This window comes from Plenodomus lingam, assembly GCF_022343315.1.
Source record: "Plenodomus lingam strain CAN1 chromosome Unknown contig_22, whole genome shotgun sequence".
NCBI classification, from domain to species: domain Eukaryota; kingdom Fungi; phylum Ascomycota; class Dothideomycetes; order Pleosporales; family Leptosphaeriaceae; genus Plenodomus; species Plenodomus lingam.
The window spans coordinates 1,062,489-1,077,095 of NW_027093939.1; the positions used below are offsets into that span (position 1 = coordinate 1,062,489).

Below are 14,607 nucleotides of genomic sequence, written 5' to 3' on the forward strand. Positions count from 1 at the left end.
TTTAGCATGTAAAGACATGACAAAGGGGGTTCACTCGGGTTATGGGGGAATAGGCACTATAAAACCTCCTAGTAGTAGAGGGGGCGAGATTGTAGGGGAAAACAGTGGGCTTCATGAGCGTGATGATTGTTGACAATCATCCGCTTTGGATTTGAGATACAGACAGGCCTTGTAGGTTGCTGGATTATCTTGGGGATTGGTAGCAAAGAGCTGTCAACGAAGGCAGATTCGAGATCGATGTGAAGAGAGGAATATATGTAGATGAACTTCAGATTGTTGATAGCAAGATAAGCTGAAGGTGTGCAATTTCCACTTGCACACATTTATCGGTCATAGCGAAGCCACCACAGATAAGCCTCCATGGAGGACCGCTTGCGAGTGATAGTATGTCGTCAATGGGTGCGAGTGGAATATGTATTGCTCACGGTTCAACGCATAACAGCTGCGTGTACATGTAGTCAACCAGCGGTCAACTGTTGGATATGGCGTATGTTCGAGACCAGGACTACTTGACCATGACAAAGGACTAGTCACAAGAAAAAGCGACTCGAGGGACTGAGTAGCTGGCGGTGAGATGAGATAAGCGTTGCAGAGAAAATGCCAGATCCATACGAGCATGCGAGTGAGACAACGAGGCAACCGCAGATAGAACCATAGAGTTAAAGAGTACTATTAGGTCTGACATGCGTGCCACCTGCCAAAGGGGCAGAAGCAGCATATTGATTATTATGCTTTGGCTTTCTCTGATCAGAGAATCTCATGTACTAGAAGACTCTTTAGAAAACCGTCCCCGCTTTGTCTAGCTGTCGGTAATGTCTAGCAGCCCTAAAAAGCAATATCACCTGAGCTTTGCAATGGCCATGGATCACGTCACGATGAAGTATAGGTACGTAAAGTGGCAACCAATTTTTAGTAACTTGACAATATTATATCGCATCAATAGGCTCCACACGCATTGGGTCCAAGTTGAAGGATTGCGCTTGTCGGATTTCGTCCAGTTCAAGCTGCCTCTAGGCACGACCTCAGTTTCTATTCACAAGTATGCAGAACGAGATGCCCTAGTTTTTGATCATCAATCGAGCCATTGCAGAGTACCGCATGTAGCTTGCAAATGAAATTACGTCGACTTCCCCTACCTAATTAAGAAACACTCTCGAACCATTTGAGTCTCGCCCAGCAGGTGGGTCTGCCCTACACCAGTGCACGTATCACTCTAGGACCTACGCACTCCTATTCAGGGGGATCAACAATCGGAGCCCCTTTTAGTTGCGCTAGCTGCGAGATCGCCTAAATTTAGCCGTTCACAAAAACGGCCGGTTGAGGCTGTGTGGCGGAGTCGTGCCGAGAAGCTGGACGTACTGTGTACCACAGTATGTTTAGATTGATGAACAATTGTCGAAGGGCAGAGGAACTGTTTCATCTGTGGGCGTGAGGTCTCCTGTGTTGCAGTTCTGAAGCTTCGTATAGGTAGATAAGGACTAACAAATCGGGCTTACACCCTTCATTGGCCAGCAACAGTGATGATCAGCTGGCTGGCCACGCTGTGATTTGCATAACAGTAAGCATGTTCGGCCTTGAATTGACGCGGAAACCCCGGAACTAACAGGCACACCACCAACCTCAGTCTACCCATCTCAAATTCCTTGATCATAACAACAACGTTAAATTGTGCCCTCTTTTGTCAACGACATGTGCTACAATCTCTAGGGTCGCTGTCACCACCATTCATCGGCCAAAGTTTGCATACATGACGGTGGCGGATTTTTTTATGGAGACCTAGTTGCTATGTTTGGATAGGCGGACAGCAGTCAGGGGAAGGTTAAGCTACCGTACCACACAGCATGGCGATGCACTGCTGGGTTCCCCAGTTGTCTTCCTGCCATCGTCCAGGAACGACCAATCCATGCATGGGGCATCGGTGGGCATCTCGGTCAACAACATGCACCACTAGGGGAGCTAGAGGGGAATTTCCACACGATACGCGCGTCCTTATTGGTACAAGCAGTGTGCATTGCAATATTGACCGGTGTTCCAATATGAGCACAATATTCGCATATCGCAATCAGAAGGATTATGTTTGACTGGACAACGCATCTTGCCATTATGCGTGTTGGACAGTGGCAGATGGCGACTCCTGGGCTCCGTCCACGTTGCCCATTCTTCGGGGCGTTTTGACAGTGTGCAATACTTTGAATCTACCATGGCCTTGCTACATCATTTGAGCAGGTAAGACATGCTTCGTTCCCAGAAGCTCAAATACGCTCTCGCCGTCAGCAAAAGTGGTAGGTAACGATTGCGTCAGGGCAGGCTATCAACGTGGACTTGTTGAATAAGCTTCATTAAGGTTCACGGCAGAGGCACTATAGCAGCACAAGTGGACCCCTAAACCAGCCCAAAATGTCAACTGACAGAATCAATTTGTCAGGGAATCCAGGTCAACAAGTGATTTTGATGTTGTGAGAGAAGCCATTTGGAGAGGTTTACGATGTAGGGGCAGCAATTCGTTTCCAAGGTGCACAATTCTATTGCTGACCGCAACTGCCAGTGCTCAAATCGACATCGGGGCTATGAAGTGGCCGTGAACTATTTCGAAAAAAGAATAGACCATCGTATCATTGATAGCGTCCCACCGCTGACCAAAGCATACTTCGTAAAGGACCGAGCGTTTACGAAAGCGATGTCGACGTCCATAAGCAGAGCCTCCTGAGTACCTAGACGATGGATAGGTATATAACTAACTTCTTCTCTCCCTCATCCTTTCTTGCCTTCATCCCACCACACAGTGTTTTCACTGCAGCCACTCGCTTTTAATTTTATCTTTCTTGTCGGCTTTATCAGATTCAGCCATTACCGTTAATACACTTAATCCAACTATTTGAACACTACAATTATGCGTTACGCATTCGTTGCTGCCGCCATCATTGGCGCGGTCTCCGCCACGGAATATGGCTGGGGCTACGGGGAGACACCACCTGGACCAGGAGGTCCACCGCCGCCGGGTATGTCGGCTCCTCCTGGCTACCCGGTGAACTCCATGCCTACTCCCTCTATGCCGGATGAGACAAGCACACCTACGCCCTCCATGCCAGGCGTGAACAGTTCACCTACGCCCTCCATGCCAGGCGTGAACAGTTCACCTACGCCCTCCATGCCAGGCATGAGCAGTTCACCTACGCCCTCCATGCCAGGCGTGAACAGTTCACCTACGCCCTCCATGCCAGGCATGAGCAGTTCACCTACGCCCTCCATGCCAGGCATGAGCAGTTCACCTACGCCCTCCATGCCAGGCATGAGCAGTTCACCTACGCCCTCCATGCCTGGTGAGAGCAGTGCGCCCACTCCTTCTCAGCCTGAGAGCACGCCTTGCGAGTCTACGGCTACAAGTGCCTCCATGTCGTCTCCTACTCCCTCCATGCCTGGTGAGAGCAGTGCGCCCACCCCTTCCCAGCCAGAGAGCACGCCTTGCGAGTCTACAGTTACAAGTGCCTCCATGTCGTCTCCTACTCCATCCGGGACTGTGGGTACTCCTCTGTACTTCACCTCGTCTTCTGCACCGGCGACTACGGAGATGACGACCTACAAGACCACCACTGTCTGCCCTACTACCGAAACACACGGCACTGAGATCATCACAACGTTGACCACTCAGATCATTACCGTCACCTCTTGCAAGGGTGGATGCCACGAGCCAACTCCTACTCCAGACTACCCAGGCTACCCACCTTCTGGCGAGAAGCCTCCTACCCCAGACTACCCAGGCTACCCACCTTCTGGCGAGAAGACTCCCCCTGGCGAGAAGCCTCCTGCTCCAGGCTACCCAGGCTACCCACCTTCTGGCCAGAAGACTCCCCCTGGCGAGAAGCCTCCTGCTCCAGGCTACCCAGGCTACCCACCTTCTGGCAACAAGCCCAACCCTCCCCCGAACCACCCTGGCCAGCCACCAGCGGGCGAGAAGCCTCCTACCCCAGACTACCCTGGCTACCCACCTTCTGGCAACAAGCCCAACCCTCCCCCGAACCACCCTGGCCAGCCCCCAGCGGACGAGGTCTGCCCTCCTCCTGTCATTGTCACCAAGACCCTCACCGTCTACGTTGATATCCCTGGCCCGACTCCTGTTCACGGTAATGGCTGTGACCCCAACGTTCCCGGCTCGTGCCCTCCTGCCCCAACCATGAGCACCTCTGGCGGTCCCCCCAACACTCCTGGTAAATGCGACCCCAACGTTCCCGGATCGTGCCCTCCTGGCTACCCAGCTGCTACCCCAAGCAAGCCTTCCGGCCCTGCTACCACCCCCGGTGGCTGCGACCCCAACGTCCCCGGCTCTTGCCCTCCTGGTCCTCCCGGCGGTGACGACGACGACGAGCCATGCGAGAGCGAGGCCCCTACTCCCTCCGTTGCTGTTGACACTCCCATCTACCGCACCGCCGAGGCCACTCCCTCTGTATACGTTGACACTCCCATGTACTATACTCACGAGGCCACTCCCTCTGTATACGTTGACACTCCCATGTACTATACTCACGAGGCCACTCCCTCTGTATACGTTGACACTCCCATGTACTATACTCACGAGGCCACTCCCTCCGTTGCCGTAGACACTCCCATCTACCGCACCCCCGAGGCCACCACTGTCCCTCCCTACCCCACTGGCCCAGGTGACAAGGGTGTTCCCACACCTACTCCCACCGGTGGCTACGGCGACCACTACGGCAGCGGCGGCTACGGAAAGGGATACTAAAGCATCTACCAGCGACGACCATCAACGGGCGCACACGGCGTGCTCTCACAAAGAGGCGACTCTGGTGATTTAAACCCCTTCCGAGCCCAACGTTGAGAGGGACTGGATAACAAGCAGTTACGCAAGCTAGCGGATCAAGCAACGACGATTACGTTTAGCTCCCAGACGGAAACTTCTCTTTTCGTCAATGTTTTGGTGGTTTTGAATTGCCCGAGGGGATTTCTTTCTTTTGTTGAGGTCTTGTAGATTCTTTGGATTGGGATGTGTGTAAGGTAATGCTGTCTTGTAATCAGATCTTGTGGTAGTTGAATTCGATCTTTAAAATTAAAATGCGTCTTGCAAGTTTTTGTGCCTGTTGAGACTTGTGTCCAAGTACATATTCAGCATCCTCGTTCTCCCACAAATCCACCCCATCCACTCCCTACCCATCCCATCGTCATCTAACCCCAACCCTAATCCTACCAACAACCCCATTCCCCAAACCTAACCACCCTTCCTTTCCCGCACTTACCCAAACATGCCTCACCGTGATTCCCTTATATCTTCCAGAAAACCCAAAACCCATGGCTTCTTCTTGGGATAATGAGGTGGGAGGGAAATAAAGGATAGAAGAAGGGAGGTAAAGGATAGGAGAGGGGATAGAAGGTAAGATCGTATATAATAAAGCAAATACCAGGATAGAAGGGGAATAGTATGTCAATAGGATTAGCAGGACCGCGACTGCCACCACAGCCAAGAAGAGCAGCAACACAACTTGTACTTTTCAAAGCAGTTTTACACAAACATCTACTTGGTCTACCTAATCGCCCCGCCTGTGCTATACACTAATTGCACTACAGCTTATGTGAGCACACTACATTCCCCAGCCCAAAAATCCGCACGGCTCAACATCACAATCACTACCACCGCGACGATCACCACAAAATGCTACATCATCAACACCCAAGGCACTATCACTTATATTTCAACCCTACAACTCTACAGTCCCACAGACCTACACTCCAACCATGTAGACTACACAACAAAACAGGCCGGAAGTTACGTCAGGTCGGGTCAAACCAGTCCAAACCAAACTCACCCCGCCACTAAACTAAATCAACAACACTCGATAAACCCGAAAAAAAAACGAGCCATGGAAGTCCAGAAAATCAATAGAAAGGCGAGCGGTTAGAAAAAAAAAAGTGAGTCATGGACCTGCCAGATGTGCCGCACACTGAAAAAGAAAAACGAATTTGGGTAGACAGGGAGAGAAAGAGAGACAACTAGAGAGAGAAACGGACGGCGAATCCCGGGAAGGAGTAAACAGTCGAAAAGCAGGAGCCCGAAAAAATGGCCCAAAAGACGAAAACAAGGGGAAAAAAGAAAAGAAAAAGAAAACTCTAAACTCCACCTGCAAATTGCACAAACATGCCTCATGCCCCATTCCCATCCCCATACCGTCCCACATAGATCCCATGATGACCAAAGACGAAGTAAAAAAACAAAAAACGCCAGTCCAGATAATCCCTAGGGTATACAAATAAACCTCCTCCATACGCATCCTTGACCTGCGTTCCCTGCCACAATGAACAGCTCCAAAACACAGTCAAACTACCTCCCTACCCTCAAACTCCCACTCGCACTCCGACTCCTCACTCTTTCCATACTGTTCGTGCTCTTGCCGCTCCCAACCCTCTTCATTCTCTTGTCCATCAGTCCCTTGAGCAGCCCATCCAACTCACTACTCAAACTCTTCATCCTTTGCTCCTCCTGTACAAACAACGTCTTCATAAACGGATGTTCGCGGCTCACGGGCATGACTCCTGTAGTGTCGTTGACAACAAGTAGCATATCGCGGATATCACTTCCGTCTTCGAGGTACGCGCGGAGACAGGCGTCAGACCATTCGGGGAGGATTGAGGAAGACGAGGAGTCAGGAGGCGATGGTTCGCGCTCCCGGTTGGTGTCGGGAACGGGCGCAGGGCGTAATGGAGGCGGTGGACCGGCGGATTGAGAAGTCTGGGTCGTAAGGTCGGGTTCAGTGTGCGGTTGGAAGCTCGTCAGAGTGCTATTCTCCGGGATGGTCTTCATGGGACTGTCGTGATCGGGGGTTGAAACTGGAGAGCTGGTTTCCTGACTTGAATTGTCGGTGGTGAGAGCGGGAGGTTGGCGGGGATCGGTTTCGTGAGGGAGGGTTTGGGAGGCATCAGCCTGGCTTGGAGGTTGCGCATCCGCAGCTGAGACGTGGACGGGGGATTCGGACAGACGACCCGTGGCTCCGGATTCCTGAGGCTGTGTACACTTTGACTGCGCATAAGGATCGGCGAAGGGATCGGTGCTCTCGTCGGAAGACGAATCGAAATCGTCTAGTAACATGCGCTGTTTTGACTGCTTCACTTTTTCTGGTTTTGGTTCTCCATTCAGATGTGTCCTTGGGCCATTGCTGAATGGATTTAACGAGTTCACTACAGTCATAGCTGTAAGTCCTTCTGGCGACGTGGGTTTGCTGGTCATGGCATTGCTTTCGTCGTCTTGGTCTGATGGAACGACGCGCATCGTTGGCGCAGTTTCCTGTCCAGTGGGCTTTTTGTCGGCTGCCTCTTCTGATTGTGTTTCTATTTGCACTGGGCTTTCCACTCGGCTGTTGATCTTCAAAATCCCTTTGGTCTTCTGCGGTGAATCATCGCGGCTGCGCTGACTCTTCTGAAGCTTGTTCATACTTGATTGCCTGACGGGCCCTGTTGCTGCCGCTGCGTCTGCAGTCGACGGTCGTTCTGGTGAATCTTCCAAACCTTTGGACTGTGGTGCGTTGCTTTCTGATTCGTCTGCCCGCTCCATGTCACTATCGACAGAATCAAGTGAGCCCTTGGATTTCTTGTCCTTGCGCTTGAAGAGCCCGCTCAGCATGCCCGTCTTCTTTTCCTTCTTCTTATCGTCCTTCTTGACCTTGTCGGCAAAGCCAATCTTCTCCAAACTTTCAAGGCTAGGCCCGCGTTCCTTGGAACCTGTTGTCGAAGTGCTTGAATCGTCCCGTAGTAGATTGGGCGTGAGCGTGATTTTTCTCGTTTCGGTGTTTTCGTCCTTGAAGAAGGAGTCGGTATTGCGCAGTGTGCCATTCCGTGACACCTTGGGGTCCAGCGGCCGATCGACGTCGTCTTCGCTCGTCTTCGCTTTGCCGTCCTCTCGTTTGGCAGATTCGCTCGAGCCTCGCAGCTCACCATCAGGTTGACCGTCCCCATCCCTCTTGCCGCCGTTGACTTTCAGAGGTTGCACCTGCAGGCCTTCTTCAGGCTCGCCGTCGGTTTTCTGTACTTGCTGCTGCTGGTCTTGCTTAGGTTCCGGACCACCAAACAGCTCACCTTCGCCTTCATCCGAAGAGTAGTCGTAATCTGATGCTTCTACATAGGTCGGCGGAGCGAACTGTACAGTCTTCGCATTTCTTCGTCGCATAGCCTTTTTCAGGGGATTCTTCGATTTTTCAGCCGTATCGCCGAGCATGGTGGCCGACAGATCGATGTTTCTGTGTTTGTTGAGACGTGCGAGGCGCTCTGTAGGTGTTTCGATATGTTCTGCGGGCAAGTAACCTATATTGCTGTTTAGCAGGTGACCAGGCTGTGAGCTCGAGTTGGACCTACCGATACTGCTGTCTTTCACTACTCGTACAAGCCACCAGTAGCTGTTGCTGTCGTCCAACAGTACCATTGTATCACCCTTGGTCGCATTCGCTTGACCTTCGACAGTAGCAACGAACGTGTGCAGTGCGTAAACGAATTCGAAATCGATTTCCTCTGTTTCTCGTAAGCATTCGCCTCCCCATCCTGAGTCGACAAATCTGGGGTCATGGGAAAAGAAAACGTCTTTGGATGCATCATCGTCGTTGTGGTCCAAGTTCTCGTCCCAGGAGTCAGCCTCACTGTCAGTGGTCCATGAGTCCTCATCGGCAACACTGACTTTTGTGGGCGGGGGCGTGCCATTAACGGTCCGAGGTGGACTTGCGGTCGTATCGGTTGACTCGACAAGATAATCCTCGACCTCCATGCTGGCCAGCCGAGGCATAGGCAACAGCATGGTATGTAGCCTATTTTCATGCACATTGGAGGTCAGGCCCGTCGAGTCCTCTTCCGTGGCCATCTGTAGCCGATGTTCGACAGCGACGAAATGCTTCGATTTTGTGCTCGAAGTAGGCTCCACCTCGGACATGGCACGGTGTTGTGGTCTGGTGGCGGTTCTTGTCCAGGCATACTCACCAGGATGATGCTCCGCAGACTCGTTGTGGGTAGAAGGAGAGGGATGATAGGAAATTGGGCGCGGATCGGCTTGAGAGTCGAATCCTGACGATCCATGGCGCGCTGGGACACTTTGTGGTCTTGGAGCGGCGCTCATGGGAATAGGAAAGTGAACAGGCGGGTGGATGAAGGGTGAAGAAGAGGCGATTGTGGAGTGTATTGGCGAAGATTCCGGAGTCAAAGACTCGTGTCCTGCCGGCCACACGGGGGAACAAGAAGGGAGAGAATACCCACCATCACTTATCGAGGGCGAACTCGATATTTTGTCCATCATATCGTCATCGTCCATGTCCTCGTCGACGTCGGCGTCGTGCATGTCTGTGTCATCGCCCTCGCCATCAGCATGGCCATGGCCGTTCGCCTTGCTCGCCTGTTCGTCCTGTGGTGTGTTTCTTTGGCCGTCAGCGGGCTGGTTGACTAGGGTGCGTTCCTCGTCGGAGCCGGCGTCGTCGTGCATTGCACTGCCTGCACTGCTCCAAGCGTTCTGCAGACGCGCCTCCTCGGACGAGCGCTCTTGCTCGACATTGCGTATGGCAGCCTGTTGGTGAGGCGCGGCGGGGCCAATGCCCAGAGGCGCAGGGTGCTCGGGCTGTTGTGAATGGTCTTGGGCGGTGGGCGACGTCTTGTTCTGCAAGTCGATCGTGTCTGGGATTGCCGGTTAGCCGTACATGATAGCCATGACAAGAGCACGTGCTACGATGTGGCATTCACGCGAACAAAGAGAAAAAGAGAGAAAGAGAGAGAGAGAGAGAGAGAGAGGAGGGGGGGGGGTTGTGTTACCAGCTCGGATGATGTGTGGTCGCGTCATGTTAGCTCATGTCCCAGTCGTGCCTTCTATGCTGCCAAGAAAGGAGAAAGGGAAGGCGCAATGAGCGCGCGTTGGGAAGTCGGGCAGTCGGGCTGGCTGGCTGGCTGGCTGGCAGGCTGGCAGGCTCGAAGGCAGATAGGAAGGCACAAAGGCCGGCGGGAAGGCACAAAGGCAGGCGGGGAGGCAGGCGGCAAGGCAAGTGGGCAGGCGCAAGGGCGGCCGTCAAGAAGCCGCGATGGGGGGACCCGTGGGAGAAAGGAAAGGCGCGATAGATGGGTAGGGAGCGTGAATGTCGTCCAGCGAGAGAGACAATGACTACTCAATGTAGTTTACAGGCGCCGCATGCGTGTTGTCTTTTCTTTTGGCCAGTCTTCCAGGAGGTGCGGCTGGAGTCTGGAGGTAGGGTACCTCGAACTAGACTAGCTATCGGCGGCGGTGCGGAGGTCGGGCGGAGGCGCGGGCGTTTCAAGCACAGGCGCATACAGGATCCAGGGTCGTCACGGAGGGGGGGGGGGGGGGTGATATGTGTGAGAATGCGACGGCAGGTTGTGTATGTGAATAAGAATGGGCGAGTTCAAGGAGGTCGTATGTCTATCGTGCGGTAGTCGTCGTTGTTGTTGGTTGTTGTTGTGTTGCCACTATCGTCGTTGTCGTTGGCGTGGGAGAGGGCGACGTGTCGTGGGGCTGGGGAGGCTTTTTGCTGGTTGAAATGATTTCTGGCGTTTCCTCTGGTCGCCGCTTCCCAAACTCTCCATCCCTGGCCTTCTGAAACCATCCATCTCACCAGCCAGACAAGTTGGACACACTAACCGCATTTGTCTTGTTCCCAATTGATTCCACATGCTGGCACCAATGTCCATCCAATTCCCCCGCTAACCTGTTCCTGTCTAAGCCTGCTGATCATGCCACTCTGAAAGGGGACGCGGCTCGGCCCTTCTATTTCCCCGTCTTCCTTCCTCTTACAACACCCATCTACCTACCGTACACCTACCTACCCACCTACCTACCCACCTACCTGGCTCTCACCTCCACGCCATCATGAACAAGAGGTCATCATTTTCAGTCGCTCCACTCCACCAAACCCCATCGACATTCAAATCTAATTGGCATTACATAGCGCAGGAAACACTGTTGCGAATAGAGTTACCGTACAGGTCCTGGTGTCCATGTTTCGGCTCCAAAACCATCATCTTCTACCGATGCCAACACAATCAGTACTCGCGATCGTTCAAAGGTAGCTACGAGATCAATACTTAAAGAGAGACAAAGACAGAAGCATACATTTCTCTTTGGTCCGCTTTACTCTGGTGGGGTTCCCTCCAAACAACATCATCCTTATGCTGTTCACCCCACCGCCTCCTAGTCTCGGACCGCCCAACATCGCGGCTACACAACAATTGCACGAGATCATCTTTCGTCTCCTTGTCTAGCGATTCCTCAACCCTTTCATTCAACACATGCGTCTCCCATTCCCTCACTGCTCTTCACTTCTTCACCAAAACCTCAATAAGCTCCTTCTGCCCCGAAGCCGCAGCAATGTCAAACGCTGTCTTCCCGTGCTTGTTCCTCACGTGAGAATCCGCACCATGTACGCAAAGAACCTTACAAATCGCGACTTTAAGTCGCGCATCCCACTCGTAATCGCCAGAATAAAACGACACGGCCGCATGTAACATGCTCTCCCCATCCTTCCCCTCTGGCAAATCAACATCCCATCCAAACCGCACCAGCACCGCCAGGATAGCGGCAATACACTGCGGTGCATCACCCCGCTCCGCCTCAGACATTGTTTTAGCAATCCACGCCCGACTCAGCATCATCTTCGCAAGGCTAGTCCAAGACTCATCTTCAACTGGCCTCGCGCCATGCGCAAGTAGCATTTCCACCATGCCCACTTGCCGCGCACCCATGGCAAAGTGCAACGGCGTGAGGCGCGTGCTGTAGCCAAACGGAATCTCATCAACGTTGAAGTTGCCTTCGACGACGAGGCGCCGTGCCATGTTCACTTCGCCAAAGAGCGCGGCGTAGTGCAGCGCTGTGATGCGCTCTGGGGCACCACGGGGCCGGAGGCTGGCGCGCCATATACTTTTGCGCTTGCGGAGGTGTACGTTGAGTAGGGCATGGTCGCTGGTGCAGACTGCTTGTTCGAGTTTGTCGCGGGGTTGGCAGCCGATTCTGCGGAGGATTTCTGTGCGCGGAAGACGTGTTTGAGGCTCGGGACAAATGTTGTCAGAGTGTTTGATGCTGGGTGTAGTGGCGTGCAGTGGATCGCTGCTAATCGATGTCCGAGTCGGTATGCTCCAGGATGGTGGGTCGTCCTCCAGGACGGCTTGATGCACGAGATTCGACTGCGGTGTCTTGGGACTACTCGACACGGTTTCGAAAGGACTCTGACTGCGAGATGGCAATTTCTCAGTCCCATCAGCCGCTTCACGCACACGACCCTGTCTATACACGCCAAGCGGCGACGCCAGACCTCTTCCATTCCCACCTCTCGAGGCCACACTGTCCCCATCGGACCCCAATGAAACCCTCTCCCATTCGCGCTCTACAACCTCGCTTGAATCCTTCCCAATTCCCTGCGTCAACACGGACGCAAAATCCAAATGTGACACCACTCCCTGCAGTTCCGCTTCCACACTCTGAAGGACCCCATTCCTCTGTGCTTCCGGCATCATGGCAAGACACGATTTTGCACGCGCCCGGTTCCCAAGCAGAACGTACACATGCGCCATGAGCGCCAACGATTCCAATGCTTCAACGCTCAGCTTCCCGCATACACGTCGCCGTCCTTGTAGCGCTTTCTCGCACTGCACTTGAGCGAGTTCGATCTGCTGCGTTCGAATATACAACTGTGCTAGTAGATGCTTCGAGTGGTATACACAGCTTCTCTGCTCATCCGTACTCGGCATCAGCTGGTCAAGGCTCAACAGCGCGTGTTCTGCATCCGCTGGTTCGTGGGTGTAATAGGCACAGACAGCGAGTCTGTAGTGTAAAGCGAAGATGTCAGCAAACGCACGTTGTTCAGGGCTGAGCTGTAAGAGTGCGCGTAAAGCTTCTTGGAGAAGTGAGGTGGCTTCTTCCCACGCTTGCGTGCTGAAAGCTGAGGTGCCCGTTTCTAGTGCGGCCCGGGCGAGGTCCAAGTCGAAGTCGTCTTCGCAGTGGGTGTGCTCTGGTATAGCAACACTGGGTTTGGCCGTTGTTGAAGCCCTCGGACTGGTCATCAGGGTATGCTTTCCCACCACAGAGACAGCAGTCGGAGCCAACATAGCCGTGCTAGGATGTACTGAATTCTGTTCATCGAGCCGTAAGGCTTCCAGTGCTCCAAGCCAAGTCGACGCTTGCGCCGAGTCGATGCAATTATCCCATTTCTCTTTGCTTGTTTCCGCACTGCAGTCCACGTCCACAATGGCAGCACGTGCACACTTCACCAGCTTCGCCTCGATGCGAGACATGCGGCCTGTTGGCTTTCCCGTCCGAGCACGTTCCAGCTTCGCAATCATACCTCGCATTCTCTCCACATCCTCTGCCGTCTGCCGTGCTTCTCCACTGCTGCCGAAAAAGCTAGGGAATACCGTATCAGCTCCACCTCCAATTCTCGCATGCACAACTCACTGATTCATCAGCAAAAGCGTCATCCCAAGCCCACCCACATGTCTCGAAACCCTACTTCGCAGGCGAATTACAAAATCGCGCTGTGGACCAGGGTAATTCAGTCCTCTGAGTCGGTGAGCAGACTGCGCATCCACTATCCCATCATTCTTCACAAAATGCTCCAACTCCTGCATCGTACCGCGCAAGACCTCAATCTGCGACACAAGACAATCGTCCCAATCCCATATCTGACCCCCAATCTCCCGCCGTTCGCATCTCGCTGTGTTGCCGTCTGCTAGCCTGGACACCCTGTTGCAGAGCCCGTTGCACGTCTCACCCAGCGCTTTCGTGTCTGCTGCTAGATTGGCGAGAATGCCGTCCACGAACGTGACGTGTTGGGATAGTTTTATCAGTGAGACGCCCAGGCTCAGTATGGATTTACAAAGCGAAAGCAAACTGCTGCCCGTGTCCATGATTGTCGAAGTCGTCGCTGGTTAGGGCTGAAGGTCGCACGCTGCGCACGGGATGTCGAGCATACACGGATGGATTTCGCACGCTCGTTCGTTGTGGCGGTTATCGCTGTCCGAGGGGGGGTTTTTTTTGTTGAGGAGAATTAATGGACCTTGCATGGACCTGGGTTGAAGTTTTTTGACGGAGAAGAGACGATTCTATTTCATGCGACTGCAAGGCATGGTAGTCTCTTTTTCTTTCCTTCCTTTTTCCATATGCTGATGAGGCGTTTTGGCTGCGGTGAAACGTATCCATTGGTGACACGACAGCATCCACACTCCCCCATCTGGAAAACTCCCAGCCTGCACTTTCTCGAGCCCGCACGCGAAGAAGAAGTCCAAGTTTTGAATCACGCTCGCGGATGGTGAGAAATTGCAATAAACTCTAGATTCAAACATGTTGATCTGGTGAAGTGGAAATCAAGTTGATATCCCACGGTTTGCCGGAGTAGATCTTGATGCTCTACGATTATCTGTGGTTAGGTGTCGGACGTCGCATATGCATGACACCTTGATCAGCGAACTTCTTAGGAGTACATCTCTTCTCCTTTTTTTCTCCTCTCCTGTCTCCCTTTCCCCCTTGGACGTACCGCACTCACGCAAGGCACGCAAATCCAAGCCCCCCAAAATCCCCACCCATCACCCTCGACGATATCACAGCCGCACACCGCTTACAGCCACATCACGCCACGC

General features: G+C 53.1%; 4 protein-coding genes across 4 annotated transcripts; 2 read left to right on the plus strand and 2 right to left on the minus strand.

The window, feature by feature from the left end:
* Positions 1 to 803: 803 nt before the first annotated feature.
* Positions 804 to 1,951, plus strand: IAQ61_005707 (uncharacterized protein; the record flags this gene model as incomplete). Its single annotated transcript, XM_066096905.1, has 3 exons — positions 804 to 1,100; positions 1,218 to 1,370; positions 1,841 to 1,951. Coding segments are annotated over 3 exons (561 nt in total), but the record flags the coding sequence as incomplete, so codon positions are not given.
* Positions 1,952 to 2,890: 939 nt separating this feature from the next.
* IAQ61_005708 (uncharacterized protein) lies at positions 2,891 to 4,738 on the plus strand (the record flags this gene model as incomplete). Its single annotated transcript, XM_003839845.2, has 1 exon — positions 2,891 to 4,738. One exon carries the CDS (start codon positions 2,891 to 2,893, stop codon positions 4,736 to 4,738), a length of 1,848 nt encoding a protein of 615 aa, XP_003839893.2.
* A 1,590-nt stretch (positions 4,739 to 6,328) lies between these two features.
* Positions 6,329 to 9,811, minus strand: IAQ61_005709 (uncharacterized protein; the record flags this gene model as incomplete). Its single annotated transcript, XM_066096906.1, has 4 exons — positions 6,329 to 8,301; positions 8,353 to 8,505; positions 9,238 to 9,648; positions 9,784 to 9,811. 4 exons carry the CDS (start codon positions 9,809 to 9,811, stop codon positions 6,329 to 6,331), a joined length of 2,565 nt encoding a protein of 854 aa, XP_065953257.1.
* A 1,484-nt stretch (positions 9,812 to 11,295) lies between these two features.
* Positions 11,296 to 13,878, minus strand: IAQ61_005710 (uncharacterized protein; the record flags this gene model as incomplete). The annotated part of the gene is made up of 2 exons (XM_003839843.1): positions 11,296 to 13,375; positions 13,427 to 13,878. The coding sequence occupies 2 exons, from the start codon at positions 13,876 to 13,878 to the stop codon at positions 11,296 to 11,298; spliced, it is 2,532 nt and encodes an 843-aa protein (XP_003839891.1).
* Between the last annotated feature and the right edge of the window lie 729 nt (positions 13,879 to 14,607).